Consider the following 25,291-nt stretch of genomic DNA (forward strand, 5'->3'; position numbering starts at 1 on the left):
TCGCCTCCTTGCCCAACCACACCAAGGTCATTCCAGCGCTTGCCGATCCCTCTGTCTGGACAATTGTCCTCCAGACTGTCACATGGATTGGACCACTGTCCACACGTCAAATCCTCAGAAAACCTTCCATTTTATCCTAGTTAAAACCACCCATGCCCCCGCCCTGCGCACATATACAACACACCTTAGGTCGCTCGTGATCACGTTACCCGAATTTAATCTTTTCTTTACAACACGTAATACTATCCAAAAACATTTACTTCCATGTCTGCTCATTTGCAGTTTGTGTCCAGCAACAGAACGTCAGTCTTGCGAGGGCTTCACAGTTTAGTGAGGGATACAGACGGGGCCAGAACTGTTCTACGGAATTTATCATCACAACAATCCTACCAGGCAAGTACTATCACTGGTCCTATTTGACAGATGGAATAAGGGAGATGGGGTAACTTGCCCAAGGGAAGCCAAGGTTCGAACCAGTGGGTGAGACTTTAGATCCCATGCTCTTGGCTTCCTCACCAGGCCCTGCCTCCCGAACAAAGATTACAATACAGCATGTTGCCAAGGGGGTAAAAGTTATGTAACAGGCTGGTGGGGGCCGGATGAGGAAACTGCGCCTGAGTAGGGGCGGGGCTTCCTTTTGCAGCCGAGTTCTCAGGCAGAGGAGGCCATCAGCAAGTGCAAACAGACAGAAAGCACAAGAGGGCGGCAGAAAGCAGACTGCAACAAATGCAATGCAAAGGTGTCTCTGGTCATCTCCCTGTGAGCACGGGGAGGGGACACAGGGCTCTGGCTCCAAGTTTAAGGTGTCGGCATGAAGCGCCGTTGCTGCAAGACTCCTGCCCCAATGGCATCCTGTTTCTAAGCACTAAGCTCCTGCCCCCTTACCAAGGTTCTCTCTGAAACCAGACGTAGGGAGCTTCGGCCTCTGGGAGCCGGCCCCCCGCCGCTCCATTCCGCGGGAGTGCGGGGCCCTGTTCTGAGCCCCGGGAGCAATGCCAACTGCCACCTGTAGCTCTCTCTCCTTTCTAGAGCTGGCTTCTCTCAGTCTGGCTCCTTACTAAGCCCATCTCTGACATGGACGGCCAGGAGAAGACAAGAAAACCATCAAACACAGAAGGAGGAGAACTAGTTTGTGCAGGAACCAAGGGCTCTTTGCCATTTGCCAAACAGCTTCAAGTCCTGTTCTGCGACTGTGCAGGTCTCTGTTCAAACGTCACCTCGTCAAAGGCCGTCCTGCATTTCTCTCCCCACGCCCACTTCCTGTCCCTTTACTCTTGTTGTGGTCATTGTTTAAGCTCTCCCTGACATTATACTTGTACGTTTGTATGCTTATAAATTATTGCCTGGCTCTCTCCCACCACCACCACCCCTCCCGACAGAGACCGGGGAGTTTGTTTTAGTCACTGCTGTGTATCTGTAGTGCTCAGAGCAGTGCCCAGCACATAATAATCACTCAATAAACAGTGGGATCGGCAGGACAATAGCAGTCCCCAGGTACCTGGAGTCTGAAATCACGAGACAGAGCACACTGAAACAGGTGACGTTTACAAAGCTCTCTCAAGAAATCAAGGCAGGGAAGTACAGGAAAATCTCGGTTGCAAGCATAATGCATTCTGGAAACATGCTTGTAATCCAAAGCACACATACATCAAGGTGAATTTCAAGAACCACTGGCTCAGTTGTGATCACGTGACATGAGGCATCACATAGGACTCTATTGCAAGACCTCGCTCGTTTATCAAGTTAAAATGTATTAGAAATGTTTGTTCATCTTCCAGAACACTTGTAGAACAAGTTACCTGCAATCCAAGGTTTTACTATATTTCTTTTTTCTTAGAATTAAATGAGATAATGTTCCTAAAGGTGGTAACAAAGTTCCTAGAACACAGCAAGCGCACTGAAACATTAGCTATTATTATAGGAAACATTCTAGAAACACTTTCAGGATCTGGATAAATATAAACCTTCCTCCCCAGGAACACATAGCTAATTTCCTGAGAGTTTGAGATAGTTTGGAGGGGTCCTGGAGGGCAAATCCAATGGAGATAAAATAGGAGGCAGTGCAGGTATGGTCCGTGCAGGACAAAACTGAAAATATCTGAGAAAGAGATTTGCTGGGGTGCCTGGGGGGCTCAGTCGGTGAAGCCTCAGACTTCGGCTCAGGTCATGATCTCGTGGTCTGTAAATTCGAGCCCCGCATCGGGCTCTGTGCTGACAGCTCAGAGCCTGGAGCCTGCTTCAGATTCTGCTTCTCTCTCTCTCTCTGCCGCTCTTCTTCTCGCACTCTGTCTCCCTCTCAAAAATAAACATTAAACAAAAATTTTAAGAGATGTTTGCCAAAGAGAGGGGCCTTTAAATAAATAAAGATGTTGCTGAAATAAACAAAGAGTCCATTGTCGAGAAAGGCATGACTTTTAGCATAAACGATGCTCACTGAGCCCTTGGAGGTAAAGTACGTGTGGGGATGCAGGAATTGTGCATGTCCCCGCGTCTGTGCTTCGAAGAGGAGCCGTGGCAGGGGACAAACCTCGATCAGCAGTCAAGGCCACAGAAACCAGTCTGTTTTACAAATTACCATGTAATTAAACACAGGGCGCATGAGATCTATTTTAAGCACATCCTTTCCTTAGTCTTAGTTTTCCGCTCAACTTCCAAGTCCTCACCAGCCAAAACCGCAGCTTCAAAACTGCAGTTTAAAAACTGCAACCTCACTGTACTATCAAGGAATAGTTTCTAATCATGCCTAAAACCAAACTGCCTGGCGAGCTGCGTTCCTGTCATGGGTGATGTTGTAGAAGGAGGCTGACAGGAGGTGAAAACAGGGGTAAATCTTGAGGGTAAGACAAGGCAGGAAACTAACAAGTGCTTTTCATGTTAAGGGTCCTTAATGGGAGAGCACATCATCATGCAGAAACACCCAATAGACTTCTTTCCATGTTCCAAAAGTTCATAATCACAAAAGCAGCAGAGGAAGGGTCCGGAGAGGATCCGTTTATAAAGTCCTCTGCCTCCAGGACAGTTTTAAACTCTTTGTAAATCTCATCTCTATACCTTGAAAGGTACCCCTTTTGCAGATGCACAGAAGGAGGAGGCGCTGGCAGGTTGAATGATGTGCTCCAACTGGCTGGGATTCAGAACGGGGTCCTGAAATTGGACTGTCCCCAAAGCAATGCTAACTTTTAGTAACGCTGATAACTTCTCGATGATTCCTAACCGCTACCGCTTCCCAAAATTTGCACCAGTTCGCTGCCCAGAAGGAAAAAACAAAGTGAGTGCAGTCTGTTTTTAGAAAGCTAAATGCATTCACTATTTATATCCCAAAACTGTACCATTTTTAATGTCTTATGTTTAAATATTCTTTCATAAAAGAAAGGATATTTTGACATGAAAATTTCCCCCAAATTATAAACATGAAAAATTAATGACAGAATAACAATTTAAGTTTTAGAATATCCTTTAAAAATTTTTTTTTAAAGAGAGAGGGAGCAGAAGGGGCAGAGAGAGAGAGAGAGAGAGAGAGAGAGAACCTCAAGCAGGCTCTGCACTGTCAGCACAAAGCCCAATGTGGGGCTCGAACTCACGAACCATGAGATCATGACCTGAGCTGAATCAAGAGTTGGACCGACTGAGCCACCCAGGCACCCCTAGAATATCCTTATTCTGCAACATCATAAGTGGATGATCTTACATCAATCACTGAAATTTCTTCTGAAATTTTACTGACCCGTGAAATGAAAGTCTGGCACCACTGTACTATACAATCCGTATTTTTCAATTTACCCATCAGTGGCTCATGAAATCATGTTGGTTGGTCAATACTACACTCTCTTCTTTCTTTCTCTGCATGCGATAAAACAGAATAGACAAGTATTAAAAAGCATCAGAGGTGAGGACAGGTAGCAAAAAAGATTAACGTTTCATGAAACTCTTGTTTTAATTTTATAAACACAGAAATGCAGGTTTGTACTGGGTCAGGTCATAAAATGTAGTTCTTACTGTCAAAAACCTTTGAAAGCCTTAGCACAGTTTTTCTTACAGTAATACGCACTCATTATTGAGCGTTTGTAGAACAGAAAACTCGTAGAAGCCATCCATAACACCATCACTCACAAATGACTATAACTTATATCTCCTGGGCACATGGTGTTTCTGTATTGTAGCTGGACACCAAACACTAAATATCCCTGAATCCAATAACAGAGCAGCAGGATTTGAATCGAAGACTGTCGCTCAGTGGCAGTGTGCCACAAATGGGGAGCGGGGCGTTGGGGACAATGTCCTCGAACAAGAAGAACTCGTGTCATTTCAGAAGCTTAGGCATCCGTCCATCTCCGATTCCATCAAGTGACAGGCGGGATTGAGGTCTATCCACCCTCTCACAGAAAAAATGCAATCTTCCATCTTAAAGGTAAGCATTTGATTCCACCATTAACATTTTCAACGAAGATTCAATCAAATCAGATTATATATTCGCCTGGAATTTTGCTTCCAAGTGTTAAATATGGTTTATTTTTAGCCTTGGGAGCGATGAAACTTGTGTTCACGGGTCCTGGTGAGAAGATTCAGTTCACAGCCAAGCTTGAGGGTGCAGCTAATGTTCGTGGGCAAGGAAAGATGACTCTGAAAATATGGCAAATCCGGCTTTTGCACTCTCTTGTGAGCAGAGTCGGGTCAGAGGAGGGGTCGGTAGTGAGGACCTGTAAACTGTGGGAGAGGAATGAAGTTGCGGGGGCCTCACACCACAAAGCCCAACGTGTCCGTGTGGACTCATCCCAGATGACCTCCCAGAGGAATCGCAGAGACTCTCGGGATTACGAGAGTCACCTGGGATGGCACCAAGGCATTTCACGGATCCCACGCTAGCGCTTGCTACAAAGGAGACACGCGTGAAACGTGGTACTGGAAGCATTGCTGGCATTAACTTCAAAGTGCGTTAAGAGTTCAAACATCATGAATTAGTTTCATATCAAATATGGGTACCCTTACCAAGCTTTTATGAGGAATCCAGCTTCCGGGAAATAAATGTGGACCACTTATCTCAGAGTTAAATAAGCTGTAAGAAAACATTGTGATGTGTAAATATGAAAACTCTTTTTCTGTTATATTCAAGAGAGTTTCTTACTCAAAGTATGAATTCTCCTAGTGACAGGGGTCCAGGAAGTTTATGATAACCTACGCCCGTTTCAGCACACCAGGGGCTCTGTGCCAGCGGCCCATTTGTTCAATAAAGTTTTATTGAAACACGTTCAAACTCATTCCACAAAACCATCATCTATGGCCGTCACTGCTCCACAACAGCAGAGCTGCGTCACTGTGACAAGACATGTTACAGCCTACAGAGCCAAAAACAGTTACTTGCTGACCCTTCAAGAGGAAGTTTGCCTTGGGGCACCTGGGTGGCTCAGTTGGTGAAGCCTTGTGGGTTCGAGCCCTGCATCTGGCCCTGTGTTGACAGCTCAGAGCCTGAAGCCTACTCCGGATTCTGTGTCTCCCTCTCTCTCTGCCCCTCACCCACTTCAGTTTTGTCTCTCTCTCTCTCAAAAATAAACAAACATTTAAAAAAAGAGAGAGAGAGAAAGTTTGCCTATAGCTAGGATTTCTGTGGAAGCAATGCACCTCCTTACCAGTTAGCGTATCTTGAATAATCTGTTCTGAGGGTCTCATCCTTCCGCACAACGAACCGGTGATGCTTCTGCCTCTATAGACACCATTTATTGTGGGGCGCACATGAATAGCTTTAACAGGAACACCAGTGGGGTTTGGGTTGGTGTTAAAACAATTTCAGAGAAGTGTGGCTTTCAGGGTTGCAAGGAATCTACTCAGAACCTTGCCTGTAAAACCAATCTGGACGTTTCCGTACTGAGTCTAAATGAGGACAGAGACACCCAAGAAGTAACACTGCAACCTTCTGCGTGTGGAGAAGGGGGTGCACAGTCCTTGCAGGCTGGATACCAATCTGGAGCCTGCTTTTACAGCTCTCTTCTTTCCTCTAGCATCTTTTCTGGCCTTGTCTTTTCTTTTGTTGATTTATTTGAAAGAGAGAGCACCTGTGTGGGGCAGGCAGCGAGAGAGAATCCCAAGCAGGCTCTGCACCATCATCATCACAGAGCCCGTTGTGGGGCTCAGACCCACAAAACGTGAGGTCATGAGCCAAAACCAAGAGCTGGACGCTTAACCGACTGAGCCACGCAAGTGTGCCCATTTAGCAACTTCCTTATATTTATTTGCCCTTTGCCTCTGGATGGAAACCCACAGAGACATACCTGGATGCACAAGGATTCCCATTCCAATGTGGGCAGACCACGCACGCTGGTAGGTTGATAATACTAGGGGCGCCTGGGTGGCTCAATCGGTCAGGCAACCAACTTCGGCTCAGGTCACGATCTCACGGTTCAAGAGTTCGAGCCCCATGTTGGGCTCTGTGCTGACAGCTAGCTCAGAGCCTGGAGCCTGTCTTCAGATTCTGTGTCTCCCTCTCTCTCTGACCCTCCCCTGCTCACACTGTCTCTCTTTCTCTCTCTCTCAAAAAAAAAAATAAATAAAATAAAATAAACATTTAAAAAAAGCAAAATAAGTAAAATTAAAAAAATTTAAGCAAGTATGCGGAAGTCCGGGGAGTAACAGAACCCAGACATAACTGGGTTTTCAAATCTGAGCTCCATCCCTTAGAGCCCAGGAACACTTACTAAATGTAGATTACATTTAGGCACATACACTAATTTTCAGCCCACATGGTTTTTTTTTTATTTTCTTAATTGTTATTTATTTATTTATTTTGGAGGGAGGGAAATGAGTAGTGGAGGGGCAGAGGGAAAAGGAGAGCAAGAATCCCAAGTGGTCCATCCTGCCAGCACAAAGCCCCATGCAGAGCTTGAACCCAGGAACCGTGAGATCATGACCTGAGCCGAAATCAACGAGTCAGACGCTTAACGACTGAGCCACCCAGGTGCCCCCCCTTTTTTTTACTACAGAGGGACAGCACACATAAATGGGGGAGAGGGAAAGACTGAGGGGGGAGGGAGAGAGAGAGAGACAACGGGAGAGAAAGGGAGAGAGGGAGAGAGAGGGAGAGAGAGAGAGAGAGAGAGAGAGAGAATCTTAAACAAGCCCCAGGCTCCACACTCAGTGTGGAGCCCAACACAGGGATCGATCGCACAACCCTGGGATGATAATCTAAGCTGAAAATCAAGAGCCAGACACTCAGAGCACCTCAGTTAAGCATCTGACTCTTGATTTTGGCTCAGGTCATGAGCTCACAGTTCATGTAATGGGCTTTGTGCTGACAGTGCGGATCCTGCCTGGGATTCTCTGTCTCTCTCTCTCTCTCTCTCTCTCTGCCCTTCCCACGGGGCACTCAAAAAATAAAGAACTGGACACTCAAAAAATAAAGAACTGGACACTCAAACCGACTGAGCCACCCAGGTATCCCTTTTTCTGCCCACTTTCAAGAATGAGCACATTGAAGCTCAGGGAGTTGAACTGACTTGTTCAAGGCCAAGGACCTAATGAGAAGTAGCAGAATCGGGATTCAAATGAGTCCGGCTCCAAAGGCCTGTTTTATTTCCACCCCCACCCATCCCCCCAACTCTACACCACAGCAGTTAGACAATGTCAAAGGTCTCTGACCTCCTCCCTTCCTGGGAGAGGTCTGAGAAGACACTGCTTTGTTTTTCTCTGTCTTCCCTTTTATTCTTTCGAAGCACACACTAGTGTCGTCTCTTCAGATGATGTGGCTTAAGGTTTCTTCATTACAGTCACAATTGAGTCATCCTTCCTGCAAGTTCTACCGGCTCACTTGCTGGGTTCTGCGTTCACAGATTCTTGGCTCATCTCTCATACTGTGAATCTTAGCTTAACTTGAGGTCATTTCCTGTCGCCCTCATGCATCACCTGTATGTGGGCTTTGCCTCTCAATACTATTTCTGGAAGGTCTCTAATTGCCTTGGCCGTGCTAGACTGCTGGCTCACCTGCCACACTGTTCCCAGAACCTGATAAATATTTACTAGATGGACACCGTATCTTTGCCACATTTCAAGATCAAAGTAACTTCGCTAAAGCCACTCAAGAGTGCAGCTTCAGGCGAAGTGATTTAAGGACGGTCATAACCGGGAGGAGGGTTTCCTGGCAGAGCAGCGATCTACCTCTCAAGCCCACAAAAATGGGTTCCAGAAGTTTCCGTCCTCCGTTGTCCAAGTCATTGGCACCCAGGTCAAAGACATGCACCCTAGGGGCACCTGGGTGGCTCAGTCTATAGAGTGCCTGACTTCAGCTCAGGTCAGGATCTCATGGTTTGTGAGTTTGAGCCCCACATCAGGCTCACTGCTGCAGCACAGAGCCCATTTCAGATCCCCTGTCCCCCCACCCCCTGCTCCTCCCCCACTTGCACTCTCTCAAAAATAAATAAATATTTCAAAGGTGGGGAGGGCGTCTGGGTGGCTCAGTTGGTTAAATGTCTGATTTCCGCTAAGGTCACTATCTCATGGTTCATGGGTTTGAGCCCCACGACAGGCTCTGTGCTGACAGCTCAGAGCCTGGAACCTGCTTCAGATTCTGCGTCTCGCTCTCTCTGCCCCTCCTCTGTTCCCATGCTCTCTATCTCTCAAAAATGAATAAATGTAAAAAAAAAAAAAAAAGACGTGCATCCTAGATATGGGCTGTATGTGTGGATGAATGCAACGCAGGGTAAAAAACTGAAGTTCCTGTACCACCTGCCAAGTACTCACTCACCCTATAAAGAGGTAAGCCTCCTTTCAGCCGACCTGGGAGGAAGCCAGAGATGGGGATGCAGAGGTATCCCGAAGGACCATCTTCCCTCCATACCCGTAAGGACCCTACAGAGGCCCCCAAAGAGACTAGGGCCAAGTATGTTCTCGTTAACGTTGATAACGTATTAGTATCCCGGTAGCTTCATTACGCACGAGGACGCACATAAGCCAGTACTGATTTTCTCCGCACCACATACAGACATAACTAACAGACTCTTGATGGGATCCAAAGAAATATTGGAGAAGAAGCCTGAGTCCTGACATAGTAAGTGCTCCTATGGTAAGAAAACACAATAAATGCCAGAAAATGCCATGTAAATAAAAACACAAGTAGGAAATTGCACTGCTTCATCTCCACACACCCCCAAGAATGGAGGAACTTGGCCCTGCACTGAGATTTTTGGTCCAATGTTTCTGGCTGCGTTTGGGGCCGTGCCGACGAGGCCATGACTTAGTAATTCCTGAGAACCTTTCTGTGAAGGATTTCAAATTGTGTTTAATACCAAGCATGTCATAAAAAAGACTCACTAATCATTGATCAATAAAATATATTCCCTTCCACGGAGTGCCTTTTTTTAGCTCCAATCTGAAAAGCATCGTCTTCCACCCACCCCTTCAGGGATCAAAGACACACTAATGTCAGGCCCACAAAGCAAAACGAGAGCGTGACTTGTCTCTGATTACTTTGTGCTGTAAGAGCAGCCACAAGTGGATCGTTCTGGAACAAAACGTTTTTTTGTTGTTGTTTCATGAGTCAACATACCGTGTGATTCAGGAGAAAGAGGGTCTTCCTTTTCTCAGAATTCTCCTGATATCATATTTAAGGTCAAAACTAGGACGTGTCCAGTAGCTATGAAAGCATAGCAACTCTGTCATCTAAAGCATGTCCCAAAGCCACAAAACTCAGACAAGGACACAGAGAAGGATCCATGAGTCTGGCACAGCAACCTGAGAGGCCGTTTGCTGGATGTAAATCTGTCTTCCTAGGAAATGCACCATATCTACGCTCTACCCCAGAAATAGGAAACTTCTAGAATCGGTGCCAATGCGATGGAGCAACCAAGAGAGCTTCCATTTCTCCACCATATGTACCTACTTCCACCCCTCGGCTCCTACACGTGCCTGTCTTTTCCAACACTGCATGGCCATCTTCCTTTTTGCGCTCACATTTTTCTCTCCCTTTCTCATTCTCTCCCTAAACAAACTTTTCACTTGTGGTTTCGAGCCACAGTCTCTGCTTAATTTCATGGAGTTGTCAATCCGGTGTTAATCTGCCCCTTAGCACATCACAGGACATAAAGAGAACTAGTTACTTTGTAACACCGACCTAACCCTAAGCAACAACCCAAGGGATCACCAGTGTCCATTTCCTCTGGTCAAGGGCATTTGCTTTCATCATGATCACATTAAACAGGATTGCTAAAATCATCCCACACTGGGTTGCTGATTTCTCGTTTGTTTCCTCCCCTCCAAGCAAGGCTGTTTCATGCAACATGTAGAGACAGCTTCCTACCTACCCAAAGAATGGAACTCTCCTGTAACAGAACTCTCTGCATGAAACATTGATATTCCATCTCCATGCATTGTAATTTTTAGGTCACTACTTACTAAGCAAAGTTAGAATATCCCTTTTAAATGTAAAATTGTCTTCTCCCAGGACCCACAGAGCAGCATGGCCATAAACAAACCAACTGAGCAAGTTAGAAATTTAGCCTCTAATAAAAATAGGTATTCTGGAGGCTTTATATAGTCTACAAGGCAATGAGATCTTAATCTACTGCCTAATCATCCCCTGATAATGAAGGCATGTGCCCAGGACCTAAAGACTCAAATCATCTGTGGATAAGAAGATTTATGACACATACTTCCCACAGAAGGGATACTCCAATATGTTGTCTTGTCCCATCGACTAAGCAGTCAAAATCATGTCTGTGGGATACCAGGGAGATCTTTATAATGGTAATGACCTCAAAGGTAAACTATCAGCAGGACAACTGATGAGACGCTGTTTAAAAAGGGTGCAAATACAAATACGATCAGAAGCAAAAGACATCTAGAATTTTACAGAAAAAAAGAGAACAAATTCCAGACTTTAAATACCCCAGGTTTGTGGAACAGGAGACCCAACTAAGAGATGAAATGTGGAGGGGCGCCTGGGTGGCTCAGTCGGTTGAGCGTCCGGCTTCGGCTCAGGTCATGATCTCACAGCCCTTGAGTTTGAGCCCCACATCAGGCTCTGTGCTGACAGCTCGGAGCCTGGAGCCTGCTTCTGATTCTGTGTCCCTCTCTCTGCCCCTCCCCTGCTCGTGATCTGTCTCTCAAAAATAAAAGGGCAACTTAGGTCACTGATATAAATTCTTCTTGAATGGTGATGCAGATGCCAAGTTAGCTGAGAGAGGAATGCAATGCAGCAAAAATCGAATTTCTCAAACAGGGCAGGACCCCACCCGGGCACATCGATATCTCTCCTCCTGGGAACCTTGACAAGAGCTGGGGGCCAAGGAATTTATGCAGAAATACGCCGCATCTGACGCAGCTCCCCATAACCACCGTGTTTCTCCTATGCTATATGTCCTTAGTGAAAAATACAGCTTCTTCATTTAATCCCACACTGGGTGAAATTACACAAAACTCCACTGTAAATCAAATATATATAAACAACAAGATGAAGGCATAGGGCTGCCTGGCCTGACTCAGTTAGTAGAGCCTATGACTCTTTTTTCTTTTTTAATTTTTATTTTTTTTATCCTTTATCCATTAGTGAAAAATATAGCTTCTTCATCTAAGCTTACAGTGAGTGTGGAGCCTGCTACCTCCACACTCCCCCCACTTCACGTTCCCTCTCTCAAATTAAAGAAAGGAAAAGAAAGAAAAGGAGGTGTACATTTATCTACACAAAGTACCAAGCCTGATTTGGAAAGTGAAGTGAATTTTCAGAGTCAGCACCCGTGTTCATTACACTCCAGGCACGGCCACGCCGTGTTCCGTGTTATTCCATACATAATACTGACACTGCCTTCAACTTTGGGATTGTCCTTCAACTTGCAAGCAAACAAAAGTAAAAACAAACAAACAACAACAACAACAAAAACGACCTTTTTACACATCTACCACATATAGAAAGGATTCAGGTTTGTTTTTCAGGCAAGCATGACTTTTTTTTAAAGTCAACGTTTTCATTCCGAAAGATGTGACTAAGGCATAGTTACGCTTTCGACCAAACTCCAGACTTTATGGCTTTCGACCAAAGCTCCTGGCAAATCATCCAGAAGAAAGAGGAGTAAACCATGAGCTTCAGAAAATGTTCTAAAACTTCAGACAGAATAAAGTTTGAATCTAGACTGAGTTTCTGGGTTCAAAAAGATCCGCCACCTTAGATTTCATTTACGAAGGGCATCGTGAGGCATTATATAACCATATCCATGGAACTGTGAGGTAGCCAACATGCTATGAGCACAGGCTACAGGAGAGGGCAGAGGGTGCTGGAGAGGTCTGACCAGAAGGGCTTTCTTTTTTTTTTTTTTTTAATGTTTCTTTTTGAGAGAGAGAGAGTGTGAGAGAGAGCACAAGAGCGTGCACACATGAGCAGGGGAGGGGCAGAGAAAGAGAGGGAGACACAGAATCAGAAGCAGGCCCTGACAGCTCAGAGCCTGATGCGGAGCTCCAACTCACAAGCCTTCTAGCCATGAGATCATGACCTGAGCCAAAGTCGGCCACCCAACCAACTGAACCACCCAGGCACCCCACCAGAAGGGCTTTATTTAAATGGACATAGAGTCGGGGCGCCTGGGTGGCTCAGTCGGTTAAGCGTCTGGCTTTGGGTCAGGTCATGATCTCATGGTTCGTGGGTTCGAGCCCTGTGTTGCGTTCTGTGCTGACAGCTCAGAGCGGAGCGTGGAGCCTGTTTCAGATTCTGTGTCTCCCTCTCTCTCTGACCCTCCTTGCTCGTGCTGTCTCTCTTTGTCTCTCAAAACTAAATTTTTTAAAAAAACATAAAATAAAAGGACATAGACTCATCTTGTAAAAGGGGCTGTGCTGACCCAAGGAATTTGGAGAAAAATGGGATGTGGGTCTTGTTATTAGGAATCTTACAGTCTAATCGGAGTGACACCATGAGGTTCAGGAGTTAAGAAAAGCAGGAGAGAGGCACACCTGGTCAGTCATAGACCATACAAATCTTGATCTCAGGGTCATGAGTTCAATCCCCACACTGGGAGGAGAGTTTACTTAAAAAAAATGGGGGGCACCCAAGTGGCTCAGTCAGTTAAGCATCCGACTTCGGTCAGGTCATGACCTCACAGTTCGTGAGTTCGAGCCCCACATCAGGCTCTCTGCTGTCAGCGTAGAGCCGGCTTCGGATCCTCTACCCAACCTCCATCTGCCCCTCCTTCTCTCTCAGAAATAAACATTTGAAAATTAAAAAAGAAAAGAAAAGCAACTGTTTAAGAAAAAAGGGGCGCCTCGGCGGCTCAGGCAGTTAGGCATCCGACTCTTGATCTCGGCTCAGGACGTAGCTCGATTCTCGAACAGCCATGACACTGACGTCCTTTTCTTTCCAGGAAGCAACGTTATTCCAGCCGGCATGGCTCAGTTGTGTTCGTACCCAAAGAACTGAGTCCCGAACACCACGTGGCGTGGTTTTTTATATATTTTTTTACTTCTTTGTCTCCCATATATGGTAACCCACAAACATGCAATCTGACTAAAGCGGTCTCATGTTACAAGGTCATGAGGGATGTTGTCACGTACAAAAATAGCAAAGTTGCCTTGAGATGTACTGTTTTTTTCTTTTTTTAGGGAGGGGACCCTACTACAAGGTCAGGATCCCACAGTTCGTGAGTTCGAACCCCGGATCGGGCTCGGCGCTGACGGTGCAGAACCTGCTTGGGATTCCGTCTCTCCTTCTCTCTACCTCTCCCCTGCTTGTGTTGTAAGGTCACAGAGATCAGGAGTGTGCAAACAAGTGAGAAACTGTCAAGTATCTAGTTTCCAGTTGAGTTGGAGGACTGCGTTCATGCCAGGCATCCTGGGGCTAGTTGGAAAGAGTGTCTAGATTTGTCAGGACCTGCTTGGAATGTTGACACCCCCCCCCCCCGCCCCGTCTGTCTTCTCTCCCTAGATAAAATACCTGATCTTTGCACACACATTAAACCCTGCACCAGGCCACAGGCGGAGCCCTATCCTCAGTTAGGAAAGGTTTCTCAGTAGAAGCATTAATGAACACCGTAGATGAGGCAAGGTGTGAGGCTCTTCCACAGATGACCTTATTTTATAAATAAGGAGACTGTGAGTGACAGCAAATGGAGTCGTCTTATCTAAGACCATAAACAGAATACGAGGTTGAAGTGAAGACTATTAGAAGCCGTGACTGCCTGTCTCCTGAGGAAGCATGCCACCAAGGCGAAGGAACTCGGGCTCTGGAGCCACAATGCCTGGGTTCAAACCCCGGCTCTTTGAAGAGTCATCAGCTGCTCTGTGCCTCGGCTTTCCCATTTGGAACGAGAGGCAGTAACAGAATCCACTTCCCAGGATGACTGTGTGGAGCGAACAAATGCATATACATCAATGCTTAGCCCCTACTAAGCACCCAGAACAATGACAGCTATTATTTGTGGGAGGAATAAAGGTCAAGGCCACCTAGTTTTGCTATTGTGCACCAGTTCCAGGAACTGGCTGTCTCGGTCCGTTCGGGCTGATAGAACAAAATACCGTACACCGGGTGGCTCATAAACAGAAACTTACTTACTTCTCATGGCTCTGGAGGCTAAGAAGTCCGAGCACATTCAGTGTCTGGTTGAAGGTCGGCTTCCTGGTTCATAAATGGCTATATTCTCTCTGTGCCCTTACACAGAAGGGCTGGGGGGTGGGGGTACTCTGGGGTCTCTTTTATAAAAAACCCTAATCCCATTCAGGAAGGCTCTCAGGGGCCCCACCCCCAAACACCATTGCGTTGGGGATTGGGTTTCCTATGAACTTGGCAGGAGCCCGGGAGGGGCGGGGGCGCGCATATAAAGGTTCCGTCTATAGCACGAGGCATAACATCAACTAATTCCTGAGACTAAGTAGCTTCCTGTATTCTAGTTCCATTTACTTTACTATGGGGCCTGATGACCTAGTGAAGAGCCCCCAGGGCCGCGGAGAGCAGAGTCTTGCCAACTTCCTCCTTCCCTCCACCCTCACTCCGGCTGCGTAGCTGGCATCCTTCCCCACATGCCTCTCTGCCGCCACTGCCACCGGGCAAGGGGCCCGGCGCGCCCCACCCGCTGGCCCTCCAGAGGCCTCTAGCCACCTCCCGATGGCCACCACCCCTGTTGATGCCCAACCGCCTGGACCACACTGACGGTCCGAAAGAGCGTGTGGTACTTCCCAGGGGCAGCTCCCTTGAATCAGAAGCAGTGGATCTGTCCCACCCCAGAGGGCATTTCCATCTCCTTCAAAGTTCTGAGCACCATCAGCCCAAACTGTCACCAGTCCATGTTTTCACAGGATGCTACAAGAGAAGATAGGACACGTTTCTCACACGGACACAATTTTCCTCGGCAAAACCACTGCACACTAACTCGTGGATGCCAAGAAGGAAGCATCCCCTCCCCCTCAACCCCTCCATCCCCTGACTCTGCCAACTGCTGTATCACACGTGCTTCAGACTGTGAAAGAGAACAACAGTGGGCTGGCCAGGATGGAGCACGCACGCTCATTTACTGTTAGAAAGTTTCACGACCTCGACCAGCCAAAGATCTGTTCAAGCCTCACCCTGATATTTTCTAATTAAAGAGACACTAATTGCATACGAGGTTTTCCAGCTACGGACCTTTCACTTGTTCAAAATAACTCTCATGGGGCGCCTGAGTGACTCAGTCGGTTAAGCATCCGACTTCAGCTCAGGTCATGATCTCGCAGTTCGTGAGTTCGAGCCCTGTGTCAAGCTCTGTGCTGACAGCTCAGAGCCTGGAGCCTGCTTCAGATTCTGTGTCTCCCTCACTCTCTGCCCCTCCCCCACTCATGCTTTCTCTCTCTCTCTCTCTCTCTCTCTCTCTCTGAAAAAGAAACATTAAAAAAAAAATCAAAATAACTCTTAAATAATAAAATACTAGAAGCCTAAAAGGCAGATTTCACTTGCAAATACTACCACTTTCCATCAGGTAATGACTTTTCTTTCCCCTCCCCCCATTGTAGGGCTTTTTTTTTTTTATAGTTTATTTTCAAATTGGTTTCCATATAACACCCAGAGGTAATGACTTTTCAAAGAGACAGAATGTTTAAGGACTGAGTTTTCCCAAGTGTAACTCTTACACAATTGCTGATAGGAGCATAAATATTACCATCACTTTGGAAAACATGTGCTCTGTAATGCTACACTCCTAAGTCTATTCCCCACTCTCAATCATGGGTAGTAAGAAATAGTTTCCAGTCTGTTCTCAGCACCATGGTTCCTAAAAGCAAAACTCTGGGAACAACGCAGTGTGCATGGATCAGGCAGCAGATAAATACACTTTGGCAGATTCATATAAAGGATATTAGAACCATAAGGAGTGCCTGGCTGGTTCAGTCGGAAGAGCATGTGACTCTTGATCTTGGGGCTATGAGTTCCAGCCTCACACTGAGTGTAGAGCTTGCTTACATAATTAAGGGCACCTGGGTGACCCAGTCAGTTAAGTGTCCGACTTCGGCTCAGGTCATGATCTCGCGGTTCACAGGTTCGAACCGTGTGTCAGGCTCTGTGCTGACAGCTCAGAGCCTGGAGCCTGAGCTCAGATTCCGAGTCTCCCTCTCTCTCTGCCCCTCCTCCACTCAAGCTCTGTCTCTCTCCCTCTCTCAAAAATAAACCTTAAAAAAAATTTTTAGTAAATATACATTAAAAAATCTTTTTAAGAGCTTGCTTAAATAAGTAAAACTTCTTAAGTATACTAAACAGACATAAAAATGAATGAATGATAGTTATATGCATCAATCTCAGGATCAAAATGCTGAGGGAGAAAGAGCAAGTTCTGCAATACAGTGGGGAAAAACAATCTTTACTAACACATGGTGCCAGGACAAACGGACAGCCACGTGCATCAGAATGAATCTGGGTCACTACCTTATACCCTCTATACAAAATTAACTCAAAATGGTCCAAAGACCTAAATATAAGAACTTAAACTCTAAAACTCTTGGAAGAAAACTGAAGAGTAAATCTTTGGGACCTTGGATTAGGGAATGGTTTCTTAGGACACAGAAAGCTCAAAGAGCCAAAGTGAAAATAGGTACACTGACCTTCATCAAAATGTAAAATCATGTGCTTCGAAGGACATTTTCCAGAAACTGAAAAAGACAACCCACATAATGGGAGGAAATAAATTTGTGAATCATATATCTGATAAGATCTAACATCCAGGAAAAAAAAACTCCTCCACCCGACGGTAAAGACACAGAACTTGAACAAAATTTTCTCCCATGATTTACAAATAGCCAATTAAGTACATGAAAAAAGATATTCAGCAGTATTAGTCATTAAGGAAATGCAAACCAAAATCACAACGAGATACTACTTCACGCTCACAAGGACGCCTCGAATCAAAAAGACAGAAAATAAAAAGAGGCCTCATACACTGCTGGTGAAAATGTAAAATGGTGCATCCACTGTGCCAAAGAGTTTGGTGATTCCCCAGGAAGTTAAACAGAAGTTCCACATGACTAACAATTCCACCCCGAGGCATACGTCCAAAAGATCTGAAAACCAGAGTTCAAACAAAAGCTTGTGCATAAATGTTTATAACATGATTCACAATAGCCAACAACTGGAAACAACCCAATGTCCATCAACTGGTGAGTGGATAAACAAAACATGGTATATCCATATAACGGAATATTATTCAGCCATAAAAAGGGCCAAAGTACTGATTCAGGCTACAACAGGGATGAGCCTTGATAACATTACCCTAAGGGAAAGACAACGGGCACAGAAGGCCATAGACAGTATGATTCCATTTACATGAAAGGTCCAGAAAATGCAATTTCATAAAGATAGAAAGTAGACTTTGGTTGCCAAGGGCTGGGGAAAAGGGCTAATAGGGAGTGACTGCCAATTGGTATAGGGTTTTGGGGGGCAAGAGAAATGTTCTAGAATTAAGAGAGCATGGGTGGCTCAGCTGGTTAAGCATCCGACTCTTGATTTCAGCCCAGGTCATGATCTCATGGTTTGTGAGATGGAGCCCAGTGCAGAGCCTGCTTGGGATTCTCTCTCCCTTTCTCTCGGCCCGCCCCCTGCTTATGCTCTCTCTCTCTCTCTCAAAGTAATAAACATTAAAATTTTTTAATTAAAAATAAAATTTTAAAACTTTTTAAATAAAAAAATGAGTGAATTTTATGATATGCAAATTATATCTCAATACAGACATTTAATAGAAAAAAACGCAAGCTGTTGAAAATGATCTCCGTGATGCCATGTGCACAGAGGGCATGGGGTCGGGGAGGGGCAGGCAGAGCGCTCAATGAACTTGTATCATTGCACTTATTAAGCTGGACCACGGGTTCATGGCTGTATTGCTTCATACCTATTCAATAGTCACTATAAAAAAGTTTTAATGAGAAATCTATTTTTTCCTGTTTTTCAACTCACAATCAACACAAAACTGGAACCTGAATTTAAGTGGCCATAAGCTGGGAGCTCAGCAACCACGGTGGGTAAAGCATCATAAACGTGACTGGCAGGGAGTTAAAAAAGAAGCAAGGACGGTCATGACCCTCCAAGGAGTTCATAATCGAGACCGTTGAGCAGAGGTGGCGGTGGGGGTGGGGGGCTGGCTACCAGTTCCTGAAAGCCTCATTTCTTCTTCATCTAATAATCCCAGCAAAGGTTTTGTCATTCCCAGCACTAGCCATTATGAAGGAATCCATGTCATACAATTAAAACATTAAATACGTTTTATTTTCAGAGCTCCTAAGCGTCGTTCGGAAAATTTGTTTCATCTCCCTTCTATAAATCTGCTTTTAAAGACTCAGAAGTGGAATTAGAATGCATAGTGAATTATAAAAAACTTGTTTACGAGACTTCCCTTTTCACTTGAGGTAATGTATTTTTAAAGCCCTGATTTAAATGATATCTTTAGATTATCACACATTCTCATCTAGGCTCTATTAGTTTTTGAATATTCATATAATGGCATCTTGAAGTGCCTTATTGCAAGAGAGTCTAGATAAATATAGAAGCTTTCTCAAAACAATCAAGGTTTCCCTCAAGACTTAAAATAGCTTTAAGGTAATCTCTAATTGTATCTATGTTCCCAGTTTTACCGAAGAATAGCAAATGCAAATAGTTTTAACTTGATCGCTCTCTTTCCATGAAGGAGGTCAATTTTCTAATTTTATATTGTTGCTGGGACATAGGCTGCAAAATGTATCATTCGAGTAAATACTTCAGGACTATACAGGACATCCATTTTAGGATCGATGGTCTATATGGATACAATTAACTTGCTAACGAACAAATGTCAATTTCTCTGGCTATAGAAAGCAATGATGTAGGTGGAGAAAGCACAAATGGAATTTGTAGTCAAAGAGCCCTGGGTGTGAATCTTAGCTCTGCCATTGACTCTCTGGGTGACGTGAAGCAAATCCTGTGAGACATATCTCTAAAATGGAGATAATAGGACCCACCTTGGACAATGACAGGTAAGGATGCAATGAGACAATTAACATAATGGTCCTGGCACCCTAGAATGGTCCACAAATGTTGGCACACTGTGACTTCCCTTCCCCTGTGAAAGCAAAGCCTTGCTAAGGAAATACCCACATCAACAAATATATAATTTTAATTGAATGTTTATACATGTAAAAAAATTGGCTTCATCAATTACTAAATTTTCTCCTCTGCATGCTAAATTATAATCTTAGTTAAACAGCTTCACAAAACATCTAATGAGGACCATTTTTTAAGAATTAAAACTAATGAGGAAGTGGAAAATAATCCATTCTTAAGCTTTTGAAAATCGAATTGAGGGCTTCATTTTTACACCCAAATGCCTACTGGTTTCTGCAACTGAGGTAAGCAATTATGACCTATATTTTGTGATCTGGATGCTACCGAGAAGTTGGTGACTTGAACAAAGACAGAAAGGCACGCTCATTATATCTGCCACTAAGCTAAGAGAACTCACCAACATGGTAAATAACAGAAGCAAGACTCAAAAACATTTTGTCCAACTTGAAATCAGCAGACGCCATTCATCACATTTACATTTCAAAGTCCTACGGTAATGACCACTGTCGCTATAAGGCAGCTAGGTTTTGTAGATCTCACACACTCCACTCCGCTCCAGTTACAAAGACTGAGCTTTGCCAGGAAGCTTAAGGGAGCTGATCACCTTGTCAGAAGCAGCCAGCAGTTTTGGATTTTTTAAAATATTTTTTTAATGTTTATTTTTGAGAGAGTCACACACACCAACAGAGAATGAGCAGGGGAGCGGCAGAGAGAGAGGAAGACACAGAATCTGAAGCAGGTTCCAGGCTCTGAGCGGTCAGCACCGAGCCCGACGCAGGTCTTGAACTCATGAACTGTGAGATCATGACCTGAGCCGAAGTCCGCCGCCTAACCGACTGAGCGACTGCCCCATCACCAGCAGTTAAATGCAGCTTCTGGAACCGGCAACGCTAACGCTAAAGCATCCACAAAGCCTGAGGTGCTGAAGGAACAGTTCCCCTTGTGTTCAGCCCGGATCCTCCCACGTCTTGGACCAAACCGGGCCCGTGCCTGTTTCTGTACAGTCCTTGAGCTATATATGGGTTCTGTACTTTTCAGTGGTTAAATTAAGTCAGAAATAGAATAATATCTCGTGGTGTGTGAACATTATATGAAATTCAGATTTCAGTATCCGTAAAGCAGAGCCATGTTCACGCATTTACATGACTGCCTTCACCTGCTTTTGGTGTCACAGGCCGGAGGTGACTTGATGCGACAGAGATGTGATGGCAAGTCCACAGTGTGTGTCTCTCTGGCCCTTTACAGAAAGTTGCTGACTCTTGCTCTAGAGCACTGTGGCCAGTACTTTTTAAATGGCAATGACAAAGGAGAACCACAGGAATGGTGAGGGTATCTGGAAATTGTTTCATAAAGTGCGTCATTGAGAGAATGGTGGATATTCAAGCCAGTAGAAGAGAAAACCAAAGGACATTACAGTTTTCTTGAAATAGGTCAAGAGCCAGCGTGTGGAAGCAGCTTGTGTTTGGGTCATTACAGAGGAGGAAAGAAGTGAGTGACGACCATGAAAACTCCAGGGAAGCAGACATCAACGAAACAAACGAAAGGACAATCCCAGGTGGACAATCATAGGACAACCACGGCTTCTGGGGTCACACCACAAAAGAGTGAGCAAGCCTACCATGCAGGTATTTAGCTAAAGAACAACATGATCATCATGCAAGATCATTTTAGGAAAGAGTCTTACAGTGAGCAGGAAGTGGAGTGGTTTTAACGGTAGGGTTCTACGATTTTTATCTCAAAAGAAAGAAAAGGATCATTGAATAACGGTGAATGCTTCATGATAGGTCCCTGGAAACAACTTCTACTACCAAATTCACTAAGAACTACACCTTACAAGGAAATAGATACATAATGGGTATTTATGGATACGAAATATCATACGTGCATGTATGTAAATGGCACATTAATAAAAGGTCTTCCGTTTAAATAAAGAGTGCATCAGCTATAAAAAGAACCACGTTAAGAAAAGAAGGGTTATTTTTAGGAGGAGGGCTCCAGTTACACAAATAAGGACAGGACATCCACCACTACATAAAATGAGCTGAAATCTTTCCTTGTGTTACTACAGGGAATTGGCATGGCGCTGCTGAAAAGAGAAGGAAAATCTACGTATAAAATAGAAAGAGGAAGAATGTGTTAAAAAAAAAAAAAGCATGGCTAAGATATAAAATGAGGAAAGGCCACAGTTATGTGACTTACTTGTCCTGGACCGCTTCACAAAATGCTTTTACAAACATCACAAAGCACAATCACCTGTTAAGCTGTTATTTTGGCCTATCTATTTTCAATGGCGATCCTGACACTCACACTCAAGCAAGAGACATGTCACCATAGCAACATAAACAGCATGGTGCTGGAGAGTAAAATTTTAAGAAGCAATTTATAGCCCCCACATGCTTGGAAATCAACTAATCCTTAGACATGTGTTACTATGACATAACATTTCCACTGCGCAAACTCAGATCCAGTGGATACCTTAGGATTCCTTCCCATGGACCATTTGGAAAGTAGGCTCCAAAATGTCTATTGAACTAGATGGTCCCCTAATATTAAGGTATTTAGAATGTGAGACACCATCATCCCCTGCATAGCTCAGGGATTCATGCGGCACCCAGGGACTGACGATCATCAGTCCTTAACATTTGCCAAGGAAGCTCCGTCTCTCCTGTGATTAGCCCCAATGGAAGTAAAAAAAGAGAGGCATTTACCAGTTGGGGAGACACAGGAAGATCTGAGTCTTTCTAAATCTGTTCATGGCTATCACCCAGGAAGGACTTGTTCTAAATTCTTGCTCATACCCCTCGATATACTGCACTGCCCTAAACCAGAAACCCCGAAAACAGAGCAACAGACAGACGGACTTTGGGTTCAAGGAGATAAAATGCAAAGGTGTTTAATTAAAGGAAAGGGTGGAGAAAAACTAAAGGAAGATCCTGTTTGAAAGTAATTATGCCTCTTTTTCAGGGATGATAACTCCGTGCGAGGTGGAGCACATTTCCAGGACTTGAACCATGAACCTTGTGAGGTGAGGCTGATTTGCAATTTCAAAAAGATCCAACAGAAGCAGAAAGAAAGCTGATCATCCGGCTTAAAGATGAGACACACCCAAAAGGTGAGCCAGAGGGAGGATCTGGGGCGGTGGCAACCCAGTCGAGTCCGCTTCTGCTTCGGGGTGAGCAGGTTCCATCCCGGGGCAGATCCTGAGCCCAGGGGCCAGCTACATAGGCCTGGACTCTAGCTCCAAACCGCGGTCCATTAGCCCTGGCCACCACTTCCCGCCCCCCACCTCCAGCCTCTTTTTACTTTGTTCTCAAGTTCCCTCAAAAACAGGCTGCTAAGGCCCTTGGGCAGTTCCTTCTCCAGGTCCACCCAAAAGACTGTCTGAAGGCCAGAACTCTGAAAGGAGCCATTCTGCTGATGAAAAATAGATCAATCTCCAGTATGGTTTCTGGGATGGCCAGCACGAGGCTGCTTTTGATCTAAGAACCCCTTGAAAAAATAGGGTGGTTTCTGATACACAATACCAACATCATTAAAAAAAAATTTTTTAATATTTTTGAGAGAGAGAGAGAGAGACAGAAGGGGGGGGGGGGTAGGAGCAGAGAGAGAGAGAGGAAGAGACACCAAATCGGAAGCAGGCTCCAGGCTCTGAGCTGTCAGCACGAACGCACAAACTGAGATTGTGACCTGAGCCAAAGTAGGACCCTTAACCAACTGAGCCACCCAGGCGCCCCCAACCAACTCCTAGAAGAACATGGATAAAAGGCTGAGCACCTATGTAAACAATGACTAATTTTAAATATACCTGGCCCTTTTGGAAATGTTTTTCTTGAAAAGGCTTAAGGGGATTATTCCATTAGGACAGCTAATAGCCTAATTACTATGTAAGAAAACACACACACAACCACCACCACCAAGCTCCTTTTCAGCCAGATCGTGGCAAGAAATCTCTAAGTGCACCCCTCTCTGCAGCACCAGAAGTCACGCTGCTGAAAAACATAATTACTCTCTGCTGTGTCCAAGTTTCTGTCAACCACGATCCGAAAGAGGTGAGCTATTAAATCCTGAATCCAAAGGGTTTTTTTCATTTTGGACACGCTGCCTCTTTATGAACAGTGAAAACGTAATAAAAAAAAATGAGCATTCATCACGGCCTTCAACAGAACAGGGTTTGGGTCTCCAGCACGCACGGAACAATCTGTACCCCAATGATTAAATGCAATTCTAGTTATCAAACTCTTTGCACTTTGCGAGGGGAGGATTAAATAACTACATTTCACATCCTTAAACCTGTCTCACTGAGCAAAAGGACTATTTTCACAGCACTTGCTAAGTAGGGAGAAAACCACCTTTATCTACTGCATCACTTTCATGGAGGCCAAAATACTCTCCAGTGATGGTCCGTGTGAGGTGATTTCAAGGGTCACATTCGCTCTTCCTCAACACCAGCATCATCGTTATTTTTGATGAGGACAAACTCAGCAGAATGTTTCCAATGGCGGCACTGACCATACATAGGAAACTGACATTTCAGAGGCCATGCCCAGGGCCCAAGTAGTTCGTGATATAACCCCTGTCTTCCCAACTACCTGTCAAGACAAGTAGGTGGTTACAAATGTATCTTTCTCAAACATCTATCCAAAACTGTTTCTCTAGTTGGATTGCTAATTATTACTTTAACAAGAGTGTTGTCTTCTGTGGCTTTGCATTTCAGGTGCATTAGAGGCTAAATAGACCTGTAAGCTGTTCAGGCACACCGGAAGTGCCTCTGAGACTGGATGGAAACTGAGGACCAACATCTCATTACTTCCCACTCCTTGCTTGGATACTGCAAAACAAGTCCTTGAATGTGGCAGGTCCACCATCCCTAATGAGTTGGAAACTATTTGCAGACATCACTAAGAGAATTAACAAGAATGAAAATGTTACAAAGTTAATTTATTTTTTTAAGGGTTTTATTTTTAAGTAATCTCTCCAGGGTTGCTTGGGTGTCTCAGTCGGTTGAGCATCTGGCTTAGGCTCAGGTCATGATCTCCCAGTTCATGGGTCCAAGCCCCACGTCTGGCTCTGTGCTGACAGCTCAGAGCCTGGAGTCTGTCTTCAGATTCTGTGTATCTCTCTCTCTCTCTCTCTCTCTCTCTCTCTCTCTCTCTCTCTGTGGCCCTCCCCTGTTCATGCTGTGTGTGTGTGTGTGTGTGTGTGTGTGTGTCTTAAAAATAAAATAAAACATTAAAAAAAATTTTTTTAAGTAGTATCTCCACCCAAGGTGGGGCTCCAATCTACGACCCCAAGATCAAGAGTCACAGACTCTACCAACAGAGCTAGCCAGACACCCCCAAAGTTAATTTCATAATAAGCCATCATACTGACAAATTATTTTTTTATCCTGCATTAAACATTTACAAATTTAAAAAAAAAGCTAACTGTACTTCTTTATTCAGAAAAAGGGTCCAATTAATGTCTATTTCCACCTGGAACAGGAATAAAGCATTATCATTAATCGAATACTCTGTCTTCTGCTTTAACAGAACATTTGTCAGTGCCAATCCTGTTTGTTTGAAATGCTTCCAAAACGTACCGGTACTTTTTCCTGCCTTAGTAAGTATTCTGAACAGAATGCCCTTTTCCTGTTAAATGACAATGTAGTAGTACTCCTGATTGAAATTGCCAAGCACTTCAGCTGTTGCCACAAAGGTGGAGGTCACTAACTGAGTCATTAATGCCACCCGAAGTATGGATAGGAACCCATTTTGTCATTCTCCTTCCTTGGAAGAAGGCCAACAT

At 44.7% G+C, this 25,291-nt stretch overlaps 1 protein-coding gene across 1 annotated transcript in view; it reads right to left on the reverse strand.

The window, feature by feature from the left end:
• The window catches only part of PITPNC1 (phosphatidylinositol transfer protein cytoplasmic 1), a 229,136-nt gene extending 212,064 nt beyond the window's left edge, over nucleotides 1-17,072 (reverse strand). Inside the window, exon 1 of the mRNA XM_029928135.1 lies at nucleotides 17,023-17,072. Within this exon, the coding sequence (XP_029783995.1) occupies nucleotides 17,023-17,028 (6 nt within the window). The 5' untranslated portion in view covers nucleotides 17,029-17,072. The remainder of the gene's footprint in view (nucleotides 1-17,022) is intronic.
• Nucleotides 17,073-25,291: the final 8,219 nt, after the last annotated feature.

Source organism: Suricata suricatta, chromosome 17 (assembly GCF_006229205.1).
Source record: "Suricata suricatta isolate VVHF042 chromosome 17, meerkat_22Aug2017_6uvM2_HiC, whole genome shotgun sequence".
NCBI lineage: Eukaryota > Metazoa > Chordata > Mammalia > Carnivora > Herpestidae > Suricata > Suricata suricatta.